Source organism: Monodelphis domestica, chromosome 5 (assembly GCF_027887165.1).
Source record: "Monodelphis domestica isolate mMonDom1 chromosome 5, mMonDom1.pri, whole genome shotgun sequence".
Lineage (NCBI taxonomy): Eukaryota > Metazoa > Chordata > Mammalia > Didelphimorphia > Didelphidae > Monodelphis > Monodelphis domestica.
In genome coordinates, this window is record NC_077231.1 from 33,940,014 (window position 1) to 33,964,458 (window position 24,445).

The 24,445-nt window shown below is 42.1% G+C and overlaps 1 protein-coding gene across 4 annotated transcripts in view; it reads right to left on the minus strand.

Annotated features, from left to right (window-relative positions):
• The window catches only part of SCN8A (sodium voltage-gated channel alpha subunit 8), a 223,109-nt gene that overhangs the window by 117,707 nt on the left and 80,957 nt on the right, over window positions 1–24,445 (minus strand). For all 4 annotated transcript variants that reach the window (XR_008912050.1, XM_056798197.1, XM_056798195.1 and 1 more), the window contains exon 2: window positions 23,498–23,831. Coding sequence is in view for 3 of the 4 variants with exons in the window: in XM_056798197.1 (XP_056654175.1) it covers window positions 23,498–23,773 (276 nt within the window). In the remaining variant the exon portion in view is untranslated. The remainder of the gene's footprint in view (window positions 1–23,497; window positions 23,832–24,445) is intronic.

Genomic DNA, 24,445 nt, shown 5'->3' on the forward strand with positions numbered 1-24,445 from the left:
TGGCATGAAATATTAATAAATCTGTGGTACTAGACTTGGATTTTTTATTTCTAATTAGTGGTACAGGTTTGGAGCGCAAAGTGCAGAAGCATCCCTACTATTAATTCAAGGGAAGACGTCATCTCTATTATGTCTACAGTTAGGGGAAAAAGGCTAGCGTGTTTGTGGAGGCTAGGGGCTGTGTGAGGAGGACAGGAAGAGGGCATTGATAAGAGGCTCCTTCAGATGACTTCTGTCTGATTGCTGCCTATATCCAACATGATATCTCTAAAAGAGCAGATTGAGAAGATGGGCTAAGTAGTAATGCTTGCTGTCTCATTAGCAATAAGCACTTCTATCTATTATTGTGAGCCACAACGTTACTGCCTTTTTCCAGGTATAACATACAAATGAAGTGTGGGACTGCAAGTGTTTATCACAGGCTGCTTGCTCTTTAAAATTGGCTTGACAAGGAAAAAAGACCAATCTCGGAAATGGAGAGGAAATTTCCTACCCAATGATGGAGAATAGATACAGCAGGGATGGCAAGAGTTGACCCTTACCCCACCTTCAGAATCAAGTGGTCGTCCACTTCTTGGTAAATGGCTAGCTGTTCTTTAGGTACAGGGCATAACTAAATAAGTGCATTTTTAAAATTCCACTGAACAATAAAGCAGAATATATAATATGAAAACGAAGCTCATTCTACTTTGGTTAGCCAAATTATTTCCCTGCCTGGCAGTCTGCCACTGGCCCAAGGCCATTACTAGGTAGAGCTAGCTTGCCAAAAATAACTCTGCCACATGAAAAAAAAAATCCTGTGGGCCTTCCTGACATCTAGAATTGCCTGGTGGATCCCTCAAAAGCACTAGTCCGGCTGAAAAACTACATCAAATCTGATGGCCAAATATATGCAGAAATTAGTTCTATTTCCATGACACCTAATGCCTTAATATGAGGTTTTCTGAGAGGAGTATTTAACTAAAGCAGAATATGAAGGAGAATGGGAGAATTTTTTCTGGGTTCGCTTCTGTTTTGAGTAATTTAAGAGTCTATAATTTTCAGCCTCTTGAATCAAACCTAGTTGGAAATTCAGAACAAAAGACTCCATTCTTGAAGTTAAGAAGGGGGGAAATTAAAGTGAGAGCATTAATATATTTCAGTTGGAGAAATTAATAAGTGGGAATTTTAACCATAAGCCTTATGAAGCTATTGCCAGCTCTGCAAAGCCTCCATACCTTAGTGGCACTTTGCCAAACTCTTTTTCTCTTTCCTCCTACTAATTGCTGAATTAGAGAGCAACAAAAAGTCATCTTTGTAAAAGGTATTTCCTCAATTATATCCAATAGTCCTTACAAGTACAAGTAAATTACAGAAATGGCCTAGCATGGGGCAGCTAGGTGACTCAGTGAATTGAAAATCAGGCCTAAATATGGGAGGTCCTGGATTCAAATTTGACCTCAGACACTTTTTAGTTGTGCGATCCTAGGCAAGTCATTTAATCCCCATTACCTAACCCTTACTGCTCTTCTGCCTTGGAACCAATACACAGAATAGATTCTAAGACATAAGGTATGATGGAGGGAGGGAGGGAGAGAAGGAAGGGAGGGAGGAAGGGAGGGAGGGAGGAAGGGAGGAAGGAAGGAAGGAAGGAAGGAAGGAAGGAAGGAAGGAAGGAAGGAAGGAAGGAAGGAAGGAAGGAAGGAAGGAAGGAAGGAAGGAAGGAAGGAAGGAAGGAAGGAAGGAAGGAAGGAAGGAAGGAAGGAAGGAAGGAAGGAAGGAAGGAAGGAAAGGGAGGGAGAGAGGGAGGGAGGGGGAGAGGGAGGTATGGAGAAAGGGAGGGAGGGAGGGAGGAAAGGAAAGAGGAAGGGAGGGAGGGAAGGAGGGAAGGAGAGAGGGAGGGAGGGAAGGAGGGAAGGAGAGAGGGAGGGAGGAAGGGAAGGAAAGAAGGAAGGAGGGAAGGAAGATGGCCTGGCAGCAATTGTTATTATCAACACGGCTCTATGTCCACTGGGGTCACATTAAACAGAATTCTAAATGATTAAGTCCTGATCAGCTTAATGGTGCCATCAATGATCTGGATAGAGTAACGGGTAGGCTACACATCTATTAATACCAAATTAGGTGACCTGCCTAGTAGAACAAAGAAAATGGATTAAAATTCACAGATAATGACAAGTTGAATATATGTCCATCATGATACTTCCCAAAACACCAAAGGGTTGTGAGAAGATATGGTGTTACTGCTTCTTGCCTCATTAATAATAAATACTTTTTTAAAAATAGCTTAAAAGTTTCATAGGGGCAGGGAAAGCCTCACCTCAGCAGTCAGGGTGAGGAAAAAGAAGAGAATAGATCAGCTGCATAAAGTCAAAGTCAGGTAGGACTGCAATATGCTAGAAGTTGGTTAAAATAGCTATTTTTTTTATATCAACCAAATTTACACATGTAAAACCCAGTGGAATTGCACATCAGCTATGGGAAGGGGTGAAGGGAGGGGAGGGAGGGAGGGAACGAATGTGATTCTTGTAACCAAGGAATAATGTTCTAAATTGACTAAATAAAATTTTCAAAAAAAATAAATCAACCAAATTTGATGACAGAGAGCATGGTTAACCTCTCAACATCCCAGGCAGTGCTCTTAAGACTGTAAATTGCACAAATTGGGGAAAAAATCTTTATTAAAAAAAACCTCTGACAAAGGTCTAATTACTCAAATTTGTACAAAATTGTACAAAATATCAAGCCATTCTCCAATTGATAAATGGGCAAGGGGCATGAATAGGCAGTTTTCAGATAAAGAAATCAAAATCATTAATAAGCACATGAAAAAGTGTTTTCAATTTCTTATAATCAGAGAGATGCAAATCAAAACAACTCTGAGGTATCACCTCACACCTAGCAGATTGGCTAATTTGAGACAGCAAAGGAAAGTAATGAATGCTGGAGGGGATGTGGCAAAGTGGGGACACTAATTCATTGCTGGTGGAGTTGTGAATTGATCCAACCATTCTGGAGGGCAATTTGGAACTATGCCCAAAGGGCGATAAAAGACTGTCTGCCCTTTGATCCAGTCATAGTACTACTGGGTTTGTACCCCAAAGAGATCATAAGGAAGAAGACCTATACAAGAATATTCATAGCTGTGCGCTTTGTGGAGGAAAAGTTGGAAAATGAGGGGATGCTCTTCAATTGGGGAATGGCTGAACAAATTGTGGTATATGTTGGTGATGGAATACTATTGTGCTCAAAGGAATAATGAACTGGAGGGATTCCATGGGAACTGGAACAACCTCCAGGAAGTGATGCAGAGTGAAAGAAGCAGAACCAGGAAAACATTGTACACAGAGATGGATACACTGTGGTACAATCGAATGTAATGAACTTCTCTACCAGCAGCAATGCAATGATACAGGACAATTTTGAGGGATCTATGAGGAAACACTATCCACATTCAGAGGAAGAATTGTGGGAGTAGAAACACAGAAGAAAAACAACTGCTTGATCACCTGGGTCGATGGGGATATGACTGAGGATGCAGACTCTAAATGATCACCCCAGTGCAAATATCAATAATATGGAAATAGGTCTTGACCAATGACACATGTAAAACCCAGTGGAATTGTGCAGTGGCTACAGAAGGGGATTGGCGAGAGGGGAGGAAAAGAACATGAATCTTGTAACCATGGAAAAATATTCTAAATTAACTAATTAAATAAAATTTTTTTAAAAGACTGTAAGTTGCAGAATAAGTCCCCATAAGAATTAGTTGAGCAAGTTTCCTCATATGGAGTTTCCTAATCCAACTAAAGCACACATCTAGAAAAAGCCAAAACTGGATGTGTACTCTGACTTTGATTTCTTCCAGAACTAAGTAGTCAGCCAGGGGAGCAATTAATAGGAAGAATGCATCCTCCTCTGTTCCGGAGTATTAGGGCCTTAGTGAGTACTATTAAAGAGCCAAACAAGTTTTCTAGCTATTACTGATGCCCACATTGTTCTCTTTAGTCAAGTGGTCAGAAAAGGGCCTGCACTTTCCTCACCAGATCAGAAGCTATACAGAAGAAAAAGACAACACCAGGAGACAGGGCAAGAGGAGAAGTGGGGGAAAGCCATGTGATGCAACAACTCTCTACTTCAAGTCATGATCTCTGACCATTCTCACCCAAACTTGCTGATTACAGCTGTTCTTTTTCCATGTGGGGCAAGCGTTTGCGGTATTTCATCCCATTACAATTCAAAGCCAGTCTTTGGAGAAGACAGGAAATCTTCAAATATTCAGGCTGTCAATTTACATGGATCTCACTTCCCTTTCTATTTGCCTTGGTATATCCTGCTAGATGAGCCATCTTCCTCTTTGTGCTTCTCCGATTGCTCTTGGCTTTGGTTTACATTCAGTTCGAACTCTTGGAAGCAGCTCATCGAATTGCTTTGTCCTTCCTAATGTCCTTCATCTACCATGTTGCAAGTAGCCTGGCTCTTTGCTTCTGAGACTACACAGGGCAGTCATTCCAGACAACCACCTCTCTTCCCTAGCTCTGCCATGTTTGCCATCCTTGCCTCCTCTAAACCCAAATGCCATCTTTCATGAAAGCCGCTGGACGCTATGGCTCAATGTTTGTGTTTTCCTGGAACTCCTACAGCTGAACTCTGAAATGATTTTTAAGATAGGGTAAAGCCCAAAGTATCTGTGCTCCAATAAAAGGCTTGTCTACCAGCAGGCCTGATGTTCTTTGTCCATCCTACTGTAAAGATGCCGAACATGAGTCAAAGCCTACTTCTGACTTGTGGCCTTTGCTGGCTATTCCAAAGAACTGTGTGCTTTCACCTACCCTAGTATCTATGCATAGAGATATACCAAGGCTCTTAGACTTAAGGTTCTTTACTATCTTGGCTGCCCTCCTCGGGACATTCTCCATCATATCCAAATCCTTCTTAAAGGGCAGAGAACAATGAGCCCATTCCTTTCCCATTTCTGGAAGCTCGACCCTCTTAATGTAGCCTGAGATCATATCAGCAACTTTTTTGGGTGCCAAATCACAGTGCTAACAATAATTGCTGCAATATGCCCAGACTTCCAAGATATTCTTCAGAAGAACAATAGCTTAATTGCATCTTCCCTATATTATATTTGTGAAGCTGTTTGTTTTGTATACAAGTAAAAGACTACATTTATTCCTATGAGATGTTTGTCAAGATCTCTTTGGATCGTGACTGGCATCCGCTGCTTTTTGCTCTATCCCTTCTAACTCTGTGTCATCTGCATATATTAAAGTACTGACAAAGCTGTTAAAACAGCACAGAGCTAAGCACGGACCTCTGGGTCATTCCACTGGAGACCTACTACCACAATGACACTATTTTGTTGAATTTTTGTTGGATATAGCTATGTTCCTGGGAATTTCTGGGCATCTCAGCTTCTATTCGTCTTCCTTTTCTGTGCCTCCTCTCCCTAGCATCTAACTCTGGGCTTATATTGAGGCCCATCCTTTTTCATTTACAGCCATTTGGATTAGATACCTGCAAATACATTCTTGGCAACCTTTGATAATAGGCCTACTTTATATCTGACAGTCTTGTAAGCCATGATCCAGAAATTCAAATCCCATCCTCAGATGCCATTCCTTAGAACACCACCAATTCCAGGTAACTTTTCTCTCCTACATCCCTTGCTTCCTCTGGGGAACAGTGAGGAAAATATAACCCAGGCCCTGGGATCTTCAAATTCTCATTCAAGACAACAATCGTTAGCAATGTTTTGGGGGTTCCTTTTGATTTCATTTGTGCAAACATTATTCACTAACAGTGTGTAGCTGCCATCCATTTTTGAAAAGTCTTGAAACATTCTCTGCTATGCCTCAGAAATGCAAAAAACTTCTCTGCTGTTATCAGGACAACAAATAGCTGCTTCTGGAAAGATCTGTGAGAACTGATACAGAATGAATTAAGCAGAACCAGAAGAACAACGTACACAATAACAGCAACATTATTTAACAATCATCTGTGAAAACTTGGCTACTCTTAGCAGTGCACTGACCTGGGACAATCCCGAAAGACATGACAGGGAGCTCTCCACCTCCAGAGAAAGAGCTGTTGGAGCCCTCTTTCACATCAGTGTATTTCTGGTTTCATTTTGGGGTTTGGGTTAAGTATGAGTGAGCTCTTACAACAATGACCAATAAGGAAGTATGTTTTGTTTGACAATAAAAAATGGAAAAAAATAGCTGCTTCATTATTTCACCCTCAGTTCTTCCCTCTTATCTCCAATATCCAATCTGTTCCAGGTCCTATTGATTCTTTTTTTTTTTAAACCCTTACCTTCTCAATGTTGTGTATTGGTTCCAAGGCAGAAGAGTGGTAAGAGCTAGGCAATAGGAGTTAATTAAATGACTTGTCCAGAGTCACACAGCCAGAAAGTGTCTGAGGTCAGATTTGAACCTAGGACTGGCCCTGGCTCTCAATCCACTAAGCCACCTAGCTGCCCCGGTCCTGTTGATTCTGTCTTTTTAACATCTTTCTTATAAGCCTCTTTCTTCCCTTGGATACTGCTCTCACCCTGGTACAGTTCCTCATCACCTCATGCTTGGTCCATTGTAATAGACTTCAGGTTGGCTTCTCTGCCTCAAGTCTCTTCCCTAATCCACTCCATCTTCTGCTCAGCTATCAACGTGCAGGTGTGATCATGGCACTCCTCTAGTCAGTAATCTCTAATGACTCCCTACTGCCTCCAGGGTCAAATAGAAATGTCTCTGTTCGTCTTTTCAAGCCCTTCATAACTTAGCTTACTGTCTGGAACGTCTCCATTCCTCTGTTCTTCTTCTGAAAGGAAAGGAGGAGTCTGATGCATGCATCCCCCTGCTGAGGAAGTTTCCCATCTGGGGCTATCTCACTGCTCCTGGACAGAATCACTGGTATGAAGATAATGAGAGTCCTATGAAATCTGAGAGCCCCGGGGCACATGCAACCAGTCTACCAACTTTAATGAGCTTCTGGAGAACTCAGAATCGATTGAAGACCAATATTCATCTGGCCAACTACTACTTGTAAGTCACTGTGCCATGTACTATAGAGAAGACTCAGGGATCAAGCAAGCCAACCCCTATCCTCATGGAACGTAGTTTGTCGTGAGCTCCTCTGAGCATGCCTTTGAGAATGAGAAAGAAACCAGCTGGGGTTAGGTTAAGATACTTTCAAACATAGGGACTAACCTATAAAACTTATTGAAACTTCCTTTTCTACTCAATCAGAGGCAGCAAGGTGGCCCAATGGATAGAGTACTAGGCCTGGAACCTGGAAAACCTGAGTTCAAATTTGTCAGACACTTCCTGGCAGGGGGGACTTTGCATAAGTTGGTTTAGCCAACTGTCAATTTTCCTCAACTGTAAATTGGGGATCATAGTAGCATCTACTTCCCAAGGTTGTTGTGAGGACCGAAAGGGATAATTTAAAGCATTTAGCACAGTATGGTGGCACATAGTAGGTGTTTCCTAGATTCTTGTTTTCTTGCTTCTTTTTTTCTCTCATAAGCACTCACCCAATTGGAAATCTTTTGCTTCCTGTGGATCCTGGCCCAAAGCCACTTTTGCTACCCAACACTAACGACTGTATCCCTAGAAATAAAATCTTAGTTGTGGAATATGGCTCACATCTTCAACAGGCTGACACTCATCTAATTTTATTCTCACCAACTCACCATAACCAATATAGTTTGTGAGCCCTGGGACAGCAAGACCTTAAAAGGTTGGTAAAGGAGGAAATGGGCCACTGTGGATGCTAGGCTGGGGCACGTCCGGTAATCCTGCCCTCCTTCATCGTATATGTGCCTGCATCTTCCCTGTGAGTTTACATACCATCCCTCAGATGTCCAGAATCAATATGAAATCCTTCTCACAGCTATTTATTAACCAGGCTGATGCTAAGAACCTTAAACACTAGCTGGCATGAGTTCTGCTAAGGATTCATCAGTACGAAATCGGGAGAGGGAAAATCCTCCATGGCCTCTTTTTACTAGGAGAACCACTTGAACCAAAGAGGAATTACTTGGTCGAACTCATTACCACAACCATATAATGTTCCATAGAGGTCTCTGGGAAAGCCCACAAGGAATGGTACAGCTCTCCCTAATGAGGAGTCCAGCATTATTGACTACATCGGTCTCCCTTGCTTACCTGCGATGGGAACCTGGGCTGTTCAACAAACATTTGCTAGAGACCTACTGCAGGGAGTGCTAAGAGCTTGGGGACACAGAAGGACACCATCTGTGCCCTCTTTGGAGGCTCTGCTCTCATAGAAGGCAACCAAGACTTGGTAAGCACTCGGCATCTCCCTTTAATTTGTTTTGTTCCTCAGCCTGCAAATATACATGTGGGAATGATGAGGCTTTTAGGGATAAGATGGAGTAAAATTTTTAAATGAACTTTCCAAGGCTTGAGGATTTGAGAACACTTTGTGTACTCTACCTTGAGGAGGAATTTCCCATTTCACTACTCAAAATGAGCCTTTTCCTAAGCATCTCCCACCCTGTTTTAACCAAAAAGACCACCAGGAAAGGAAAAGGTAGATGGCTGACTGTCTCCCAAAGTCATTAAGACGGCACCCCGGATGGAAAGCAGGTGGGGTTACCTAAAGACTACGGTGAGGCTTATTCTTACAAATAGCTTCTTCAGACTTCTTGAAAATGTGGTGATACTGGCACGAGGAAGCCCCACACTGATCCTCCCCAGTCCTACTGTGGTGGCAGTTGCAGAAAGCCCATCACCTGGTGTCTGAACATCTAGCGATGAGCCTCTGAATTGTGGCCGGGCTGCTCCTCTAACGCTGGCTCTATTCTTGAAGCCTTTCCAGCCTAGCAGAATGGGCCTGTCAAAGCTAGAGAACACAGGGAGATATCTAGATACGAGCCAGGATGAATTGAGTGGGGGGCAGACCCAAAACATCCCCTATAAGAAAACCGAGTTAAGACAGATCTCAATGGAAGGCTTGTAGATCCAGGAATGTGGCCACCATTGTTTAGAGCCTGGATTTTTTTTTTAAACCCTCACCTATTTTGGAATCAATACTGTGTATTGGTTCCAAGGCAGAAGAGTGGTAAGGGCTAGGCAATGGGGGTCAAGTGACTTGTCCAGGGTCACACAGCTGGGAAGGGTCTGAGGGCAGATTGGAACCCAGGACCTCCCATCTCTAGGCCTGGCTCTCCATCCACTGAGCTACCCAGCTTCCCCTGGGCCTGGCTTTTTTTAGGGGCAATTAAGAAGCCACAAAAAGTGACTTCACTCACCTAAACAGAAGCCTTGAGTTTGTATACTCCGTTCCCTAGCTGGAACTCTATTATTCTGTCTACTCTACAAGGTGTAGTTCCCTGAATAGCCTCCCTTCTCTCCCTTTCTAGCTGGCTGCTAACCATGTTGGAAAGTCATAAATGTAGAGATGAAGGGGCTACAGGGCCATTTAGCCCTTCTAGCTGAGGACACCAAGACTCAGAAAGGTCGAGCGACTTGTCCAAGCCCACACAGGAAGTAGCGAAAGCATAATTTTAACCCAAGTCCTCTGACTCCAATATGGCATTTGTTCTGCTATGGTGCAATGTGCCCTCCTTGGTACTGGTCCCATTTTACAGAGGAGGAGACCGAGATAAATGCCGTTCCCTAAGCCGAACAACTGACAGAGGGCTTCTGGGCCTTTCCAGTCCTCCAGGCTGCCTTGGTAAGTGTCAGGGCACAACAGAAGCGTTTGATCTTGCACGGAGTCGTACTGTCGCCTCTGAGGTGTTAACCTGAAGCTAAGCTTTCTCAACACCAAATTCCGAAGAAGAGCCTTTCCGCAGCAGCCCTGCCCCGTGCTGGGCAAATGCCGTCTCTGCCTAAGAACCCTCCTTCTGCTCCCCGGGCTCACCTCGGGAAGGCACTAGTCAACCCAGACACGCTGACCAAAAAGGGGGAAATGACCGATTCTGGAGGGACTGGGGAAACAGACTCTTAGTGTGCTCTCGGTGGAGCGTTCTGGAGAAAATGGGCAATGATGCCAAAAGAGCAAAAGAACTCCCCTGTTCTAGCGGCCCTTTCGGAAGGCTATATGAAGGTGAAGGAATACGATTATGCTGCAAGAAATGATGGGGGAGACGCCACTAGTCTGACCTATATCAAATGATTTGCCATGTGATGGGGAGGGAGGGAGGGAATTTGGATCATAAAATGTGAGAAAACAATTATGGAAAATTATTTCTACATATAATTGAAAAAAACAAAAGGAATAGACCTATTTTTAAAAAAGAAAGGAGGGAAGCTGGGTGGCTCAGTGGACTGAGAGCCAGGCCTAAAGATGGGAGGTCCTAGGTTCAAATCTGACCTCAAACACGTCCCAGCTGTGTGACCCTGGGCAAGTCATTTAACCCCCATAGGCTAACCCTTATTGCTTTTCTGCTTTGGAACCAATACACAGTATTGATTCTAAGACAGAAGGTAAGAGTTTTGTTTTTTTGTTTTTTTTAAAGGAAGGGAAAAAAAGAAATGATGGGGAAGGAAATGTTTTCAGAAAAATCTTTTCTGAAAGAAGAATGGAAGACACATAAGCAAAAGACAACTAGGGGGCACAGTGGATAGAGCCCCAGGCCTGGAAATAGGAGGTCCTGGGTTCAAATGTAATCTCAGACACTTCCTAGCTGTGTAACTCTGGGCAAATCACTTAACCCCATATGCCAAGCCCTTCCTGCTCTTCTGCCTAGGAACTAATACACAACACTGATTTCAAGACAGAATGTAAAGGTTCAAAAAAAGGTGAAATAAACAAAACCATTAGAACAATTTACACAGTAACAACAATACTGTCAAGATAACCAACATGGAAACATTTCATAACTCTCATCAATACAAAGATCACCCCAATTTCCAAGGCTTCAAAATGAAACATACTATCTACCTCCAGAAAGAGAAATAATGCACTCAGAGTGCAGATCAAAGCTTATTTTCTTTCCTTCCTTCTTTTCTTTTTCTTCTTTGACATGGCTAATGCAGGCATTTGTTTGACATGACTATGTCTCCTTGCAATGAGCTTTGTTTTTTCTTGCCTTCTCAGAGTTGAAAGGGGAAGGGACATAATTTGAAATTTAAAATTAAATTAAATTAAACTATAGCAAGTCAAAACACTACTTCTGTCCACCACCTCCTCTATCCAGTGGGGGGTATGCTTTTCTACAATGTCATCTCCTCTATCTTTCTCTCTCTCCATGACCTTTCCTTATCCCCATTGTGCTAATGCTTGGAATCTTCTACCATCCACTTTTCTGGCTTCTATTCTCAAATCCTAGATTACTGGTGGAGAAGAATCACAGAGTTATGCTAAGTGAATCTCCTACAAATTTATGCCAATTATTTACTGACTCTTTACTGCTATATTCAGATATGAACTCCTTGAGGGCAGGAACTGTGTCTCTTGTCTTTATCTGCACCTACAGTGTCTGGCACAAGAGCTTTAGTGTTTGTTGACTCACTAGATGGCACTCATTCCATTCGTCCCTCTTTTATTCCCCTCCAAAGTTTTGAAAATATCCTCTCTCCTCAAGCCCTCAAGTCTAGTCCTAATATCAGCCAAGCAGACAATCCTAACTATGTTTTCTGAGAAGACAAAGACCAGTGGACAGGAGCAGCCTCAGTGTTTCACACTTTCTCAAAGGTCTGTCTCCTCCAGTCTTTCTCCCTTTCTCTCTGGTCTCAGAGAAGAAAATGAACTTCTGTTCAAACTAGACCTTATGCTTGCAATTCCTCTTCTTGATCCCAAATAGCAATGGTTTTGAAGTCAGAAGTCTTAGGTGTTTAAGATGAGGCTCTACTATTTCCTGACCTTGGGCAAACTCCTTAAGTTCTCCGAGCTTCAGTTTTCTCATCTGTAAAATGGGTGTAGTATACCTGCAGAATCTACTTTGCATGGATCTAGAGATAATTCATGAAAAGCACTTTAAGAATCTTCAAATGTCAATCATTACTCCCTTCCATCCCTCTGGGACCTTACTATCTATACTAACCATACTCCCTCTCCTCTCATCTGTTTGTTTTTGTTTTTTGGTCTTAGAATCAATGCTAAATATAAGTTTCCAAAGTAGAAGAGAGGCAGGGTCTGGGCAGTTGGGGTTAAGTAATTTGCCCAGGGTCACCCAGCTAAGGAAGTATCTGAGGCCAAAGCTGAACCCAGGACCTCTTGTCTCTAGGGCCAGCTCTCTATCCACTGGGCTTCTTAGCTGCCCCTCTCCTCTCATCTAGTTGCCTTTAAGACATTTCTCCATTCTGTGTACCAGTTTCCTTATCTGTAAAATGGAAATAACCTATTTCCCAGAGCCACTGCAAGCAAAGGGCTTTGTAAAACTTACAGTACTCTACAAATTAAGTTCTAAGAAGCTTCCTTTTTCATTCCATTTCCTCCTTCAAATTACCATCCTCTGTTAAACTTCTAGAATGAGCACTCTATCCCTGCTGAAATCCTCATTACCTTTTCAGTCTCCTCTAGTATGGCTTCTATCCCATCACTTTACTTGAAGTGACCTCTCTCCTGGGTTACCAGTGTCCACTCGAGGGGATATGTGCTCTTCTTAGTCCTCGTCTCTGGGACTGGCTGAACACCCCTCCTTGATAGTCTCCTTATCTGACTCTGGCTCAATTCTGGTCTCCCTCCTACCTTGGCATTCCTTCTAGGCCACTTTTTTGGTCACTGTTTTTCCTTCTCCTTTTTCCACTATATGTTATCATACTCCAAAGCCTTGTCTATTGTGCTCTCTTCTTCTCTGTCTAACTGCTAAGCAGATAACTTCCTAAACTTGTGTATTTACCTACCCTTATCCTGATCTACCCTGAGTTCTAGGCCCATCTTTCCAAATTCCTGCTAGCTTCCTACATCTGGACAAATTCTTCACATCTCAAACTCAAGGTGTCCAAAATGGAATTTATTTTGCCCCTTCTTCTAATAACTTTGTTTCTATTAATGCTCCCCATCACCCATCTTGAAACCAAGAGACATCTCTGACTTTTCCTTCTTTCTCAACCTTTATTTTCAAACACTTGCCCAGAACTATCACTTCTGCCTCCTAGTATTTGTCAAATCCATTCACTCCCATTGCCAATATCCTCAGTGAGGGCCTCTTTACCTCTCACCCAAACTATTACAATAGATTCCAAATTCATCTCCATGATGCCAGCCTTTTGCTCTCTGACATGGTGCCAAATAATCTTCCTTAAAATATACATCTCCCCAAATTACTCCTCTGCTCAAAATCCTGCAGTGGCCTCCTAAAATTCTTGATCAAAATATCAGCTCCTTAGCCCAGGCATTCGATGCTTTTAATAATTTGGCTTCAATCTATCTTTCCAGGCTCATTTCATACAACCCCCTTTTCTGCACACCTATTCCAGCTAAACTAAACTATTCACTATTCACTGACCTTGCCCACTTTTCCCATCTGTGCCATCAGTCCTCATACCTGAAAGCACTCCCTCCACATCTCAGCCTGTTGAATTCATTCTCTTTCTCCAAAGTCTAGCTTAGTCACTGCCTCCTCCACAAATACTAATCCTCCCTTTCCATTAGAAGGGATCTTTTTCTCAAGACTCAAAAGAGAATGCCTCTTTCTCATATCACCGTGATCTCTTTTTACTTAATCATATGCAACAATGACAGAGATTCTTTTCTCTAACTGGACATATAAATATCTTTAATGCAAGAATTAATGTCAGTATTCATCTGTGCATTCCCAGTATCTAGCACATAGTAGGTACTTAACAAGTACCAATCCTTAATAAGTTTTGGTTATGTAAATAATACTGAAAGCTTAGATCTCTTGTGACCAGAATTATTCAGAAATTATCCTGAGTGATCAGTCCCAAACTATTTATCCTAATTAACTCTACAAGTATAGTCCCCACATCATATCTTTACTCAGCTGTTCAAACACAAATCCTTTATTACCTCCAAACTAGAGACCAATTAGCCTTCCAGGTAGTTCTTCCACATCCTATGCCAGCCTTAGCCTCAAAAAAATGACAGGAATGAATCTTCGAAAATATCTTCTTATGTAAAGAGCCAAGAGATTCAGGCATAATCAGTCATTCCATTCCTGGTCAAAGTTATACTTTGATGGAGCTCATCAGAAAGGTTTTCCAGGACAATTGAAAGACTATCTCTGCCACATTTACTGCCTGAACTTCATTTGTTTCAGTCCACAAGAAGCATCTATTTGCACAGCTTTCGGGGAGCCTATGACTAACATCGGAATCAGCCAAAATGGTCTCATGGGAGTAATCAGGCTCTTGAGGTCTTAGTATTTTCTTAATTAATACTTAATTATCAATTAATTAATATTTAGATAATCAACACATCAATCAAGAGAGGAAAGGAAGGAAGGAAGGAAGGAAGGAAGGAAGGAAGGAAGGAGGAGGGAGGGAAGGAGGGAGGGAGGAAGAGAGGGAGGGAAGGAGGGAGAGAGGGAGGGAAGGAGGGAAGGAGGGAAGGAGGGAAGGAAAGGAGAGAGGGAAGGAAGGGAAGAAAGAAGAAGAAAAGAAAGAAAGAAAGAAAGAAAGAAGAAAGAAAGAAAGAAAGAAAGAAAGAAAGAAAGAAAGAAAGAAAGAAAGAAAGAAAAGAAAGAAAGAAAGAAAGAAAGAAAGAAAGAAAGAAAGAAAGAAAGAAAGAAAGAAAGAAAGAAGAAGAAAGAAGAAAAGAAAGAAAGAAAGAAAGAAAGAAAGAAAGAAAGAAAGAAAGAAAGAAAGAAAAGAAAGAAAGAAAGAAGAGAAAGAAAGAAAAGAAAGAAAGAAAGGAGGGAGGGAGGAGGGAGGGAGGGAGGGAAGGGAAGAGGAAAGAAGGAAAGAAGAAAGAAAGAAAGAAAGAAAGAAAGAAAGAAAGAAAGAAAGAAAGAAAGAAAGAAAGAAAGAAAGAAAGAAAGAAAGAAAGAAAGAAGAAAGAAAGAAGAAGGAAGGAAGGAAGGAAGGAAGGAAGGAAGGAAGGAAGGAAGGAAGGAAGGAAGGAGAAGGAAGGAAGGAAGGAAGGAAGGAAGGAAGGAAGGAAGGAAGGAAGGAAGGAAGGAAGAAGGAAGGAAGGAAGGAAGAAGGAAGGAAGGAAGGAAGGAAGGAAGGAAGGAAGGAAGGAAGGAAGGAAGGAAAGGAAGGAAGGAAGGAAGGAAGGAAGGAAGGAAATAAGAAAAGCAATTGGAAGGTGAAGCTAGATAGCTCTGTGGATAGTGACCCTGGACAAGTCACTTAACCCCAGTTTGCCTAGTTCTGACCACTCTTCTGCCCTAGAACTGATACTTAAGAAGAAGCAATTGGATCTGTTGGTTACTTATTACCAAAAACAAAAACAAACCTATTCCGTTTCAATAATATTACTATTACAGTGGGGGTTTTTTTTGTATTTTGTAAACATTCACCCACACTTAAATGATCAAATCATTCAAAAGGCCAATTTATTCAGCTACTTCTAGGTATGTGTTGCCACTAACAGCCCACAAAGTAATCAAAAAGCACTTTTAAAAATTCCACACAGGCTATATCAGTTATTTTTTGGTAATTAGCTGGTAATGTGTTGTCAATGCTTGAAGGAGCCTTGGCTTTCTTGACATGAAATGCCAACCAGGATAGATTGCAAATTCTTCAGAATTTGATATGTGGCTTTTGTGAGTTGCTACAGCCCAAAACCCCATTCCCTTGCAGGCAGCCTAGTAATGAGCCCATTTGAATTCAGCTTGGCTGTTTCCTAGAAACTGATTTATAAGTTCAGCCCTGGGCCCATATTGAAAACCTTTCCTGCTTGGTAGTATCTGCCAGGTCTTGTTCTCTTTTGGCATAACCTCTGAGAATCACGGTTCCCCTCCATATCACAATCAGGCATTTCATTTGGAAAAGGGCAGCTGATGAGAATACTTGTCCCAAATTTTCTTCAAGCTCAAATTTCTTCAATCAACATGACACCAATTTCACTTTTCTCTTTTATGTCTAGCATCTGAAATATCTGACTCTTGCTTTAACCAACAACAAAGTCTATCTATAGATAAGTCAAGAACTTTCTGTGACACGAGGCCAAAATCTTGCTTAATAAATCTGAAAAATTCATAGAGCCAGTCCAATAAGCACTTGAACTACTGAATCCATGATTTTCTGGGTTGGATCCCTAAAAGTACTTAAGCCATACTATGTCCACCAGAGAAATGTCTTTACTGGCATGTGATTTTAAGTTATAGATGCAGTCTTTTTGGAATGGGCAATAGAAAAACCTTCTATTTGATAGCCTTTAGCCAAATTCTAGTTGAAGAATTCACCCAATGTCCTTTATTTAATGCCCATACATAAATTGAGTTACAGAAAAGTCTCTACAGATAATAAGCTTCCTTTGGGGAGAAAATATAGCTCTATTTGTTTCCCTTTTTGCCTTGGCTCACAGGAGACTTACGACCAAATTTAGTGTTCAAAAGATTACCATCAGCTCACCTCCAGTGCCTGGTAATATCTACTTGCCTTCCTTAGATGGTCTCTGTTCAAAAGCTTCCTAAACTATCCAGTTCCATCCCATTTCACATTATGTCCATCTTAATGATTATTTCAAAATTGGTTTTCAAATAGGCAAGATATTTATCTTTAGTAACAAGAAGCTTCTACCTTGGGAAAATTTGTATTTCTTAAGTAGTTCAGTGTTAAGAAGTATTTATCCAAGCAGCAAGAAAGTCCAAAAGTAGCCAGAGCTACCAGATACCAAGGCTGCCTGGGTCTCCAGTACTCAAGTACCTGTTGGTGACCAGGCCTCATCCCATGCACCAGTTAGCCTGCGTGTCTACAAGCCGGAGAAAGAATGAGGATAATCAGTGTGAAATTTTAGTACAAACAGCATACCCCCCAGTTTGTAGAGGGAGAGAGACTAGAAAGACAGAAGGTAGGTGGCAGTCAAATGGGTGAAGGGAAAAAGAAAGAGGGCCTATTCAAGCCCTGGGGAGAAGGTCAAGAAAATCTGCTGATTGCATCCACTGCAAATTCTGTTAACTAAGTCAATAGAGCCTTCACCGAAATAAGCCTCATTCTCTCTTTCCCTCTTAGATAGTCCTGTTCTACTTCCCACAGTAGTGATCTCACACCTTTTCCACAAGCCCTAACCCCAACTGGACTATCCTCACTCTTCAATTAAGTTGAAGGCCAGTGGATATAAGCATCCATATTTCCCCTCCTCCAAACGTCAACATTTCTGACTCTTCGGCCATTCTCTCTGCTTTTTCCTTCTCTGTGTTAGAAGAAGAAGTTGGGTCTCTTTGTCTTTCTAGGAAACCACTCCATTTTGTGACCAAGGCCTTCTCTCCTGCTTCTTCTAAGACGTGGCATCATTACTAACTCCCCCCCCCCCCCACCATGCTCAAATCTTTTATTTCAACGTCTCTATCAGCTCCTTCCTCTTGGTCTATACACATGCTCTAATATGAAATTTCCTGCCGGTCCCGATTCCCTTCAAACAAACTGCCAAACATCTGAAAGAGTATTCTACACCCCTTCTCAGTATTCGCTTCTTGCACGCTGACATATCTCCCCTGCTAGGCTGATCTCCTATCCTAGCTCCTTGAGTAGGGGCAGCAGAGGGGGTGAGAAGAGACAAGCCGGCTATTTCTCTTTGCATTTCCCATGATTCCTTTTCCTCGTGATTGTCTATTGCATGAATCCCATTTAACAGAACACAAACCACCCCCAACATCTATCTCTCTTTTACTGTGGGCTCAGGGGCAAAGAAGGTAAAGCAATATGGACAGTTAAGAAAAGCGAATCAAGGTCACACAGAAAGGTAGAAGGTTTTCAAGGAATCAGAAGACCATAAATTTAGAACTGGAAAGAACTTGAGAGGCCATTTTATAGAGGAGAAAACTAAGGCAGAGAGAATCCGCAGGAAAATCTACAAAACTCAAAATGGGAAAAGTAGCCTCACAGTCATGAGTTGCACAATAATCATCCAATAATCAATAAACATCCAACACCAGCAGCAAAACTTTCATCTTGATCAGTAGGGCCAAAACAGCAGAGAAGTCACATATGGCGTCTTTTTGACCAGTCCTATAATAGAACCAATTTGGCAGGGGGAGGGGGGGTGTAAAGGGACAGTAAGGCAAACAATGTAGCTATTATTAATATAACAATTATTAAGTTATCATTACTACATAATAGGTTATTATTAATATAACAATCATTGTGGCATCTTACGTGTGTAGAATGCTTTATCTTTTTCAGAGAACTGTCATATTACTTCATGTGATCCTCATATGAGTTGGTAGGTAGAATATATATTACCATTATTTCCACTTTAGAGGTTCTTGGGAGGTTAAATAATTTGCCCAAATTAGCTTTTTTCCCCCCTTCAAACCCATTCCTTCTGCCTAAACATTAGTTCCAAGGCAGAAGAGTGGAAAGGGCTAGGCAACTGGGGTTAAGTGACTTGCCCAGGGTCATATGACTAGGAACTGTCTGAGGTCAGATTTGAACCCAGGACCAACCATCTCCAGGCTTGGCTCTTTTTCCACTGTGCCACCTAGCTGCTCTTCCAAATTATCTATCAATAATTCATATGGTAAATTCCCAAAAGAACTATAACTAGAAAGCAGATCTACTCATTCAAAGAGTCAACTGTTCAGGTCATCATCAGAGTAATATTTGTATAGTAAAATGTTAAAGACATTTTACAAGCATTATGTTTTTGATACTCCTAAGAATATCAAACTCTAACATTTAATGAAGATTATAAGGTGAATGGGGGGGGAACCTCCAAACATACATCAGCTTCTGACATTAGAGGAAGTTCATCTCTACAACCTTCATGGGAATTTGTTTTGGAAATTAGATTTTTTTTAATAAGCAATCAATAAGTGGTAGCACAGCAGATACAGAGAGAGGTAAAAAATAGATTACCTGGCCTCAAGAGTTCACATTTGATGACATGCAAACAACTAGGTATAAATAGGAGGTATAGACAGTGTAGATGGGAGGTAATCCCAGAAGGAAGGCACTAGCAGGGGCCAGAGAAAAAAAGATGGGAAGAGGGTGCTTCGACCCAGTGGGAAAGACCTCTTGCAGAGGCTGGAATTCACTTTGAAAATCTATAATTTCACTCTACTAGCACATGTTCCAATCTCTTTTTGACTTAAATGATTGGTTCATGATCTTATGATGAAGCATGAGCCATTCCCAAGTTAGCTTGGCTATCCTTGGGCCTTTCCAGCTTGGCAAGCCCCCTAGAGCTCCTGCTTTATTGGCAAAGCCTTGGAGAACTCAGGATCAATGAAGCATCAAGGTAGGAGTGTTCAGAAGGTAGCTTTCTAATGTTTTTCCCTTTTGCACTTTTCCTTCAAAATTCATTTTTTAAAAAACCAATGCTCAAAAACATAGGGCTTTGGGGGGTTGTTTTAACAGAAACTCCTTTCTGGGCTTATTAGACAAAACCAAGCAAAGCAAAACTCTCTTTTCAACAGTTCAATTCACATTCAATTAATGCATTTGCAACCTGTGTTTCCTAGGTACACCTGTTGTAGGTTGTATGAGAATAATAGGTTCTGCAAAGACTTTTGGCTCAGAAAAGTCAACGGAATATTTTTATAAGAAACTAGACCATGTCCTTTTGGAAACACATTGGAGGGATTCAAATAGATAACCTGAGTGTTACATTTTTTTCTCACCAAATCAAGATAAGAAGAGATGGCTTCCAATTTGGATTGCACTTATAATGGTGAGCTTTGGGTTGTTGGAGTTGGTGAGATGGATGGATGGACAGACGGACGGACAGACAGACAGACAGACAGACAGACAGACAGACAGACAGATGAAGAGATAGACACATCAAAAGTAAGTACATCAAGTGCTGAACCAAGAAACTTTAAGTACCCAGCCTGAGAGCTCTAAGTAGAGCACTTTTTTTTTTCACTCTATTGGCAAGGGAAAAGTCTTTAGAGGAGTGACTTGTGCACACAAAGGTAGTGAATGATTTACATCAGACTGAAGCAGGGTTCTTCCCTCACCATCAATAACCATTTAGATGTCCTATACCCATACAAGAAATTGGTCAATTCAATGCAGAGGGGGAAAGAAATCCTCAAACCAAATACTTTTTCAAGCTCCAGCTTCAGGGTCTAGTAAAGATTTGACAAATCAGTAACTTAGAATTAAATTTCAGGTGGAGGAAAACTGACAGATTTTGAGTTCAACTGAATTTTGTCTCAAATAATTGCTGAATGTTCTAGAGGAAGATGGAAAGTCACAAGTTGTGCAAATAAGAAGAGAACAATCTTATGCCAAGTCTAGGTTGACTATACCTAGAAAGGTGGCAGGTTTTAATATGCTCTCTCTACATTTTAGCCTGAGTAGTACATGGAAGGAAAAATACTAGATTTGAAGTCAGAAAACTTGGTTTTGGGAAGCAGAAAAAGTGGGAAGAATTGGGGACACGGACCAATGGAGAAGTAATGTGTATACACACACACACACACACACACACACACACACACACACAAGTATACTTCACTTTTATTAAAAACTTTTTACTTGAATAACCTTAGAAACGTTCCTTAAACTCTCTAGGTCCCAGTTTTCTTATCTGCAAAATAATAGGATTGGGCTAGATAACCTTTACCTTCCCTTCCAGTTCTAAATTCGTGATTCTGTGGTCCAAAGCTATTACACAGCTCTGATTTGGAGCCCATGTTTCTGCAGATAACTTGAACGCTATTCTCCTAGCAACAATATTCTCAGGCTATGCTCACATCATTTTGCTCAATATTTAATATTCTTCCACTTCCTTTTTCAGAGAAAATAAGGGCAAAGACCTAACAAATTGCAGGGTTATTCAGGAACATAAAATCAAAAAGTGGTACAATTATATTGACCGCCTTTTCCTGCCAAGTTATAAAAGGATTAAGACAGCTGACAGGGGAAAACTGGGGATCAGGGAAGGACAGAATAAAGAGGGACCAAAGAGGGGATACATGAAATAGGGGGCATGTATGCTAATTATGTATTAGATTATTAACATTAAACACATATAAATATACACATACTATATAAAATTATACCTATATACATATGTATGGTTTATATAAAAAGGGTTTTCCTCCCTAAAAAACTACAAATTGGGCATTCTTTTTTTTAAACCTTTACCTTCTGTCTTAGTATCAGTTCTAAGATAGAAAAGCACCAAGGGCTAGGCAATTGGGGTTAAGTGACCTACCCTGGGTCACACAGCTAGGAAATGTCTGGGGCCAACTTTGAACTCAGGTCCTCCTGCCTGTAGGCCTGGCATTCTATCCAGAGTGCTACCTCAATGCCCCCAAATCAGGCATTCTAAACCTTTTGTGTGTATTAGAGCTCTTTCCACTCCCCCCAACATGGATTGAAAACAAGAACAGGTGTTCAGGGAAGTCCCACGTGCCTTAAAAAGGCTGTGTGTGATCACTAAGCAGAAGAACAAAAGAAAACATGATACCAACACATCAAAGAAGTAAGTTTAGTTGATTAATATGGCTAACAGAAGACTTTTAGCAAAGCCAAAGTACTCTTAAGACATGAGAACTTCGATGTACAGCCAAGTAGCAGGCTGAGACTTAAGACTGCTGAGAAAAGGAAAAGGGTTCATTATTTAGCTCAGACAAGGATGATGCTCTGGCAAAGAGAGTTGGGGCTTGGCAGTCTTGTTTAAGGGCCTTATGACTTTCTGACTGGTAGGCTAATTTCTACTGTTTTCCTAAAGATAGATGCCAGGCTGAAAGTAAGTCCTGGCTAACAAAGACATGGCACGTTGGGTCAACAAAAAATTTTAATTAAAGTCTAGACATTTCTTCCAGGAAAAGAAAAAACTTTTGGAAAATGAGGGGCTTGAAAGTACAGTGGGTTGAGGGGTAGCTAGATGGCTCAGGGGATAGAGTGCCAGACCTGGAGATAGGAGGTCCTGGGTTCAAATCTGACCTCAGATGCTTCCTAGCTGTGGGACCCGTAAGTCACTTAAACCTATTGCCTAGCCTTTGCCACTCTTCTGCCTTGTAACCAATGAACATTACTGATTCTGAGACAGAAGGAAGGGAGGGAGAAAGGAAAGAAGGAAGGCAAAATAAAAAAGCAGAAAGAGCAATCTGATATGAGTTTTCAAATTTAAAATCTTCCCATGTATTGCCAAGGAACTTTTTTTGGCCCACGATCACCTACCTTGTCCAAAAACATGGAAGGAAAGCTCAGAAAAAAGGCCTCTCACATTCGTGACCCAGATTCAAAATTAAGTTTTGAAAAAGTGAGAATCACAGACTATGGGAGTTAGAAGGGATCCTAATAGCTACCTGAGAACTCAAGATCCTCTCACTACTTGAAGACTCCTGTGACCTTTGGAACAATTCTAATCATTAGAAAGTTTGTCCTGACATCAAGCCTACATCTGTATCTTTGTTGGTTCTGCTGTCTAAACCCAAAGAACAAGCCAAACGTCTCTTCCACATGACAGCCTTTCAAGTGTCCCAAGCCAGCAGATCATATTCTAAGCCCCCCCTCTCCAAAATAAACAAGCCTAGCTCCTTCAATGAATTCTCATGACATGGACTCAAGGCCTTTGATCATCTTGGCTGCCCTCCTCTCGATAGTTTCCGGGTGATCAATATCCTTCTGTGGTACCCAGAATTAAATACAATACTCCAGAAAGGTAGGAGGGCAGAGCACTATAAGACTAGCACCTCCCTCTTCCTGGAGCTGTTTCTTAATGCAATCTAGCATTTTACTCCTAGATTCCTTTATACAGAGAGCTTTTCTAATGTATTTAAAACAATTTGATTTATTCCCTTCCTCTCCAGTGCCCATTAAAACCTCCAGATCTTTTCCAGACCCATGCTTATATTTTATTTCTTGGTCCTAAGGCTTTACATTAATTCCTATTAAACCTCACGTTGACCGATCTATCCCAGTAGTCTAACCTGTCCTTCCCAACTTTGTCACCTGAAAAGTTGACAAGTATGTCATCTACTCCTTTCTCCAAGTCACTGATAGACATATTAAATACTACAGAGGCACCACTTAATAAATCAAGGAAACCGAGATCCTGGGGTCTTCTCCTGGGGACCTCCTGCCCTATTGACAAGACCTGTGATCAACTATGGCTATCCAAGCATTCTCAATCCATTTAATTAAGTGTATGCTGTATCCACAGATCGTCTTTCTCCACAAGAACCTTTACCAAAGGCTCCACTAAAATGTCAGTGAACTTAATCTGCACCATTTCTTTTATCTGCTCATTCAGTCATCTTATCAAAGAAGAAAATCAGGGGAGACTGGCATGCGCCATAAAGCCACGATGACTGTCTGACCAACCATTCCCCTTTCTGGCTGTAGGCCGAGTATCTATCAGGCCCCCAAGAACCAAGAGGGAAGAAAATATTGCCCATCTTTTCCAGCCCGTGGCCAAGAGGGTCTGACGCCTTCCCATCCCCATTCCCATACACCTGTGAGTCCTGCCTCCAACCCTGAAACGGGTGTCCAAGGCTTCTCTTCCTCCAACTCACTTTCTGTGTCAAATAGTATGGGTCAAAGTCCTCCAGCGGCACAGCAACAAGGCCTTGTGGGATATCCCCATAGATGAAGGGCAAGCTCTTTCCTGCCTCCAAGTCACTGTTGGGCTTGGGCTTGCTGTCCTCGTCATCGTCCCGGTGGCTGCCATCCTGCTTGGGCGGCTTCTTGATCTTGTCCTCAGCAATTCTCTTCTCGATGTTAGCCAGGGACTCGGGGGTGAAAGGCTTAAAACTATCAGGGCCTGGTGGTGCGAGCAGCCGAGCTGCCATCTTCTCATCCTGCAGCAGCTTTGGTCCTTAGTTCTGTGGCATTCAGGACAGCTCGACTCTGCAAAGAAATGGGAAGACAGACGCCATTAACCCATTGCTGAGCTCAACACCTGATTCCCAGCTTAGAGTGGCTCCTTTTGCAGTCAAAGGGGAATCCCAGGAAATCAGGTACTCTTCCAGCTGGGAAGAGCTTTGGATTGTTTACTTTAATTGTTAGTCTAGAGCAGGGACGAGAACCATGCTGGACCCCCCCCCCCACTTTGTGCCATGCCCTGCCTCACTATGTTGGTGGGTCAGGTTCCCAGTCCCCCCAAGCTACCTCCTGTGGCCATGGGGACCCACACCTGTATCCAGCCACATGGGGTGGGGGGTGGGGCAGAATGAGGGGGCTGCTGGACTTGGATCAGCCTGGAAGGTGGGAGAAGCCTGGGGGGAGGGGGGCTCAGAGACCAAGTGCCCCTCTTCCCTCAGTTCAAATGCAGGGAACAGCTCCCAGCTTGGCTCATGCCTGGGAAGAAGTCACCTCCTGAAGCCATGGGGACTCACCCCTGAATTCAGCCTCCCCAGAGCTGCCTATTGGGCTGTGCCCCACATGCGGGTGAGAGCAGGGGGCAGAGGGAATGTAGTGAGCCTTTAATGGGGGGGTCACCCCTGAGACTAGCAGCTGGCTAG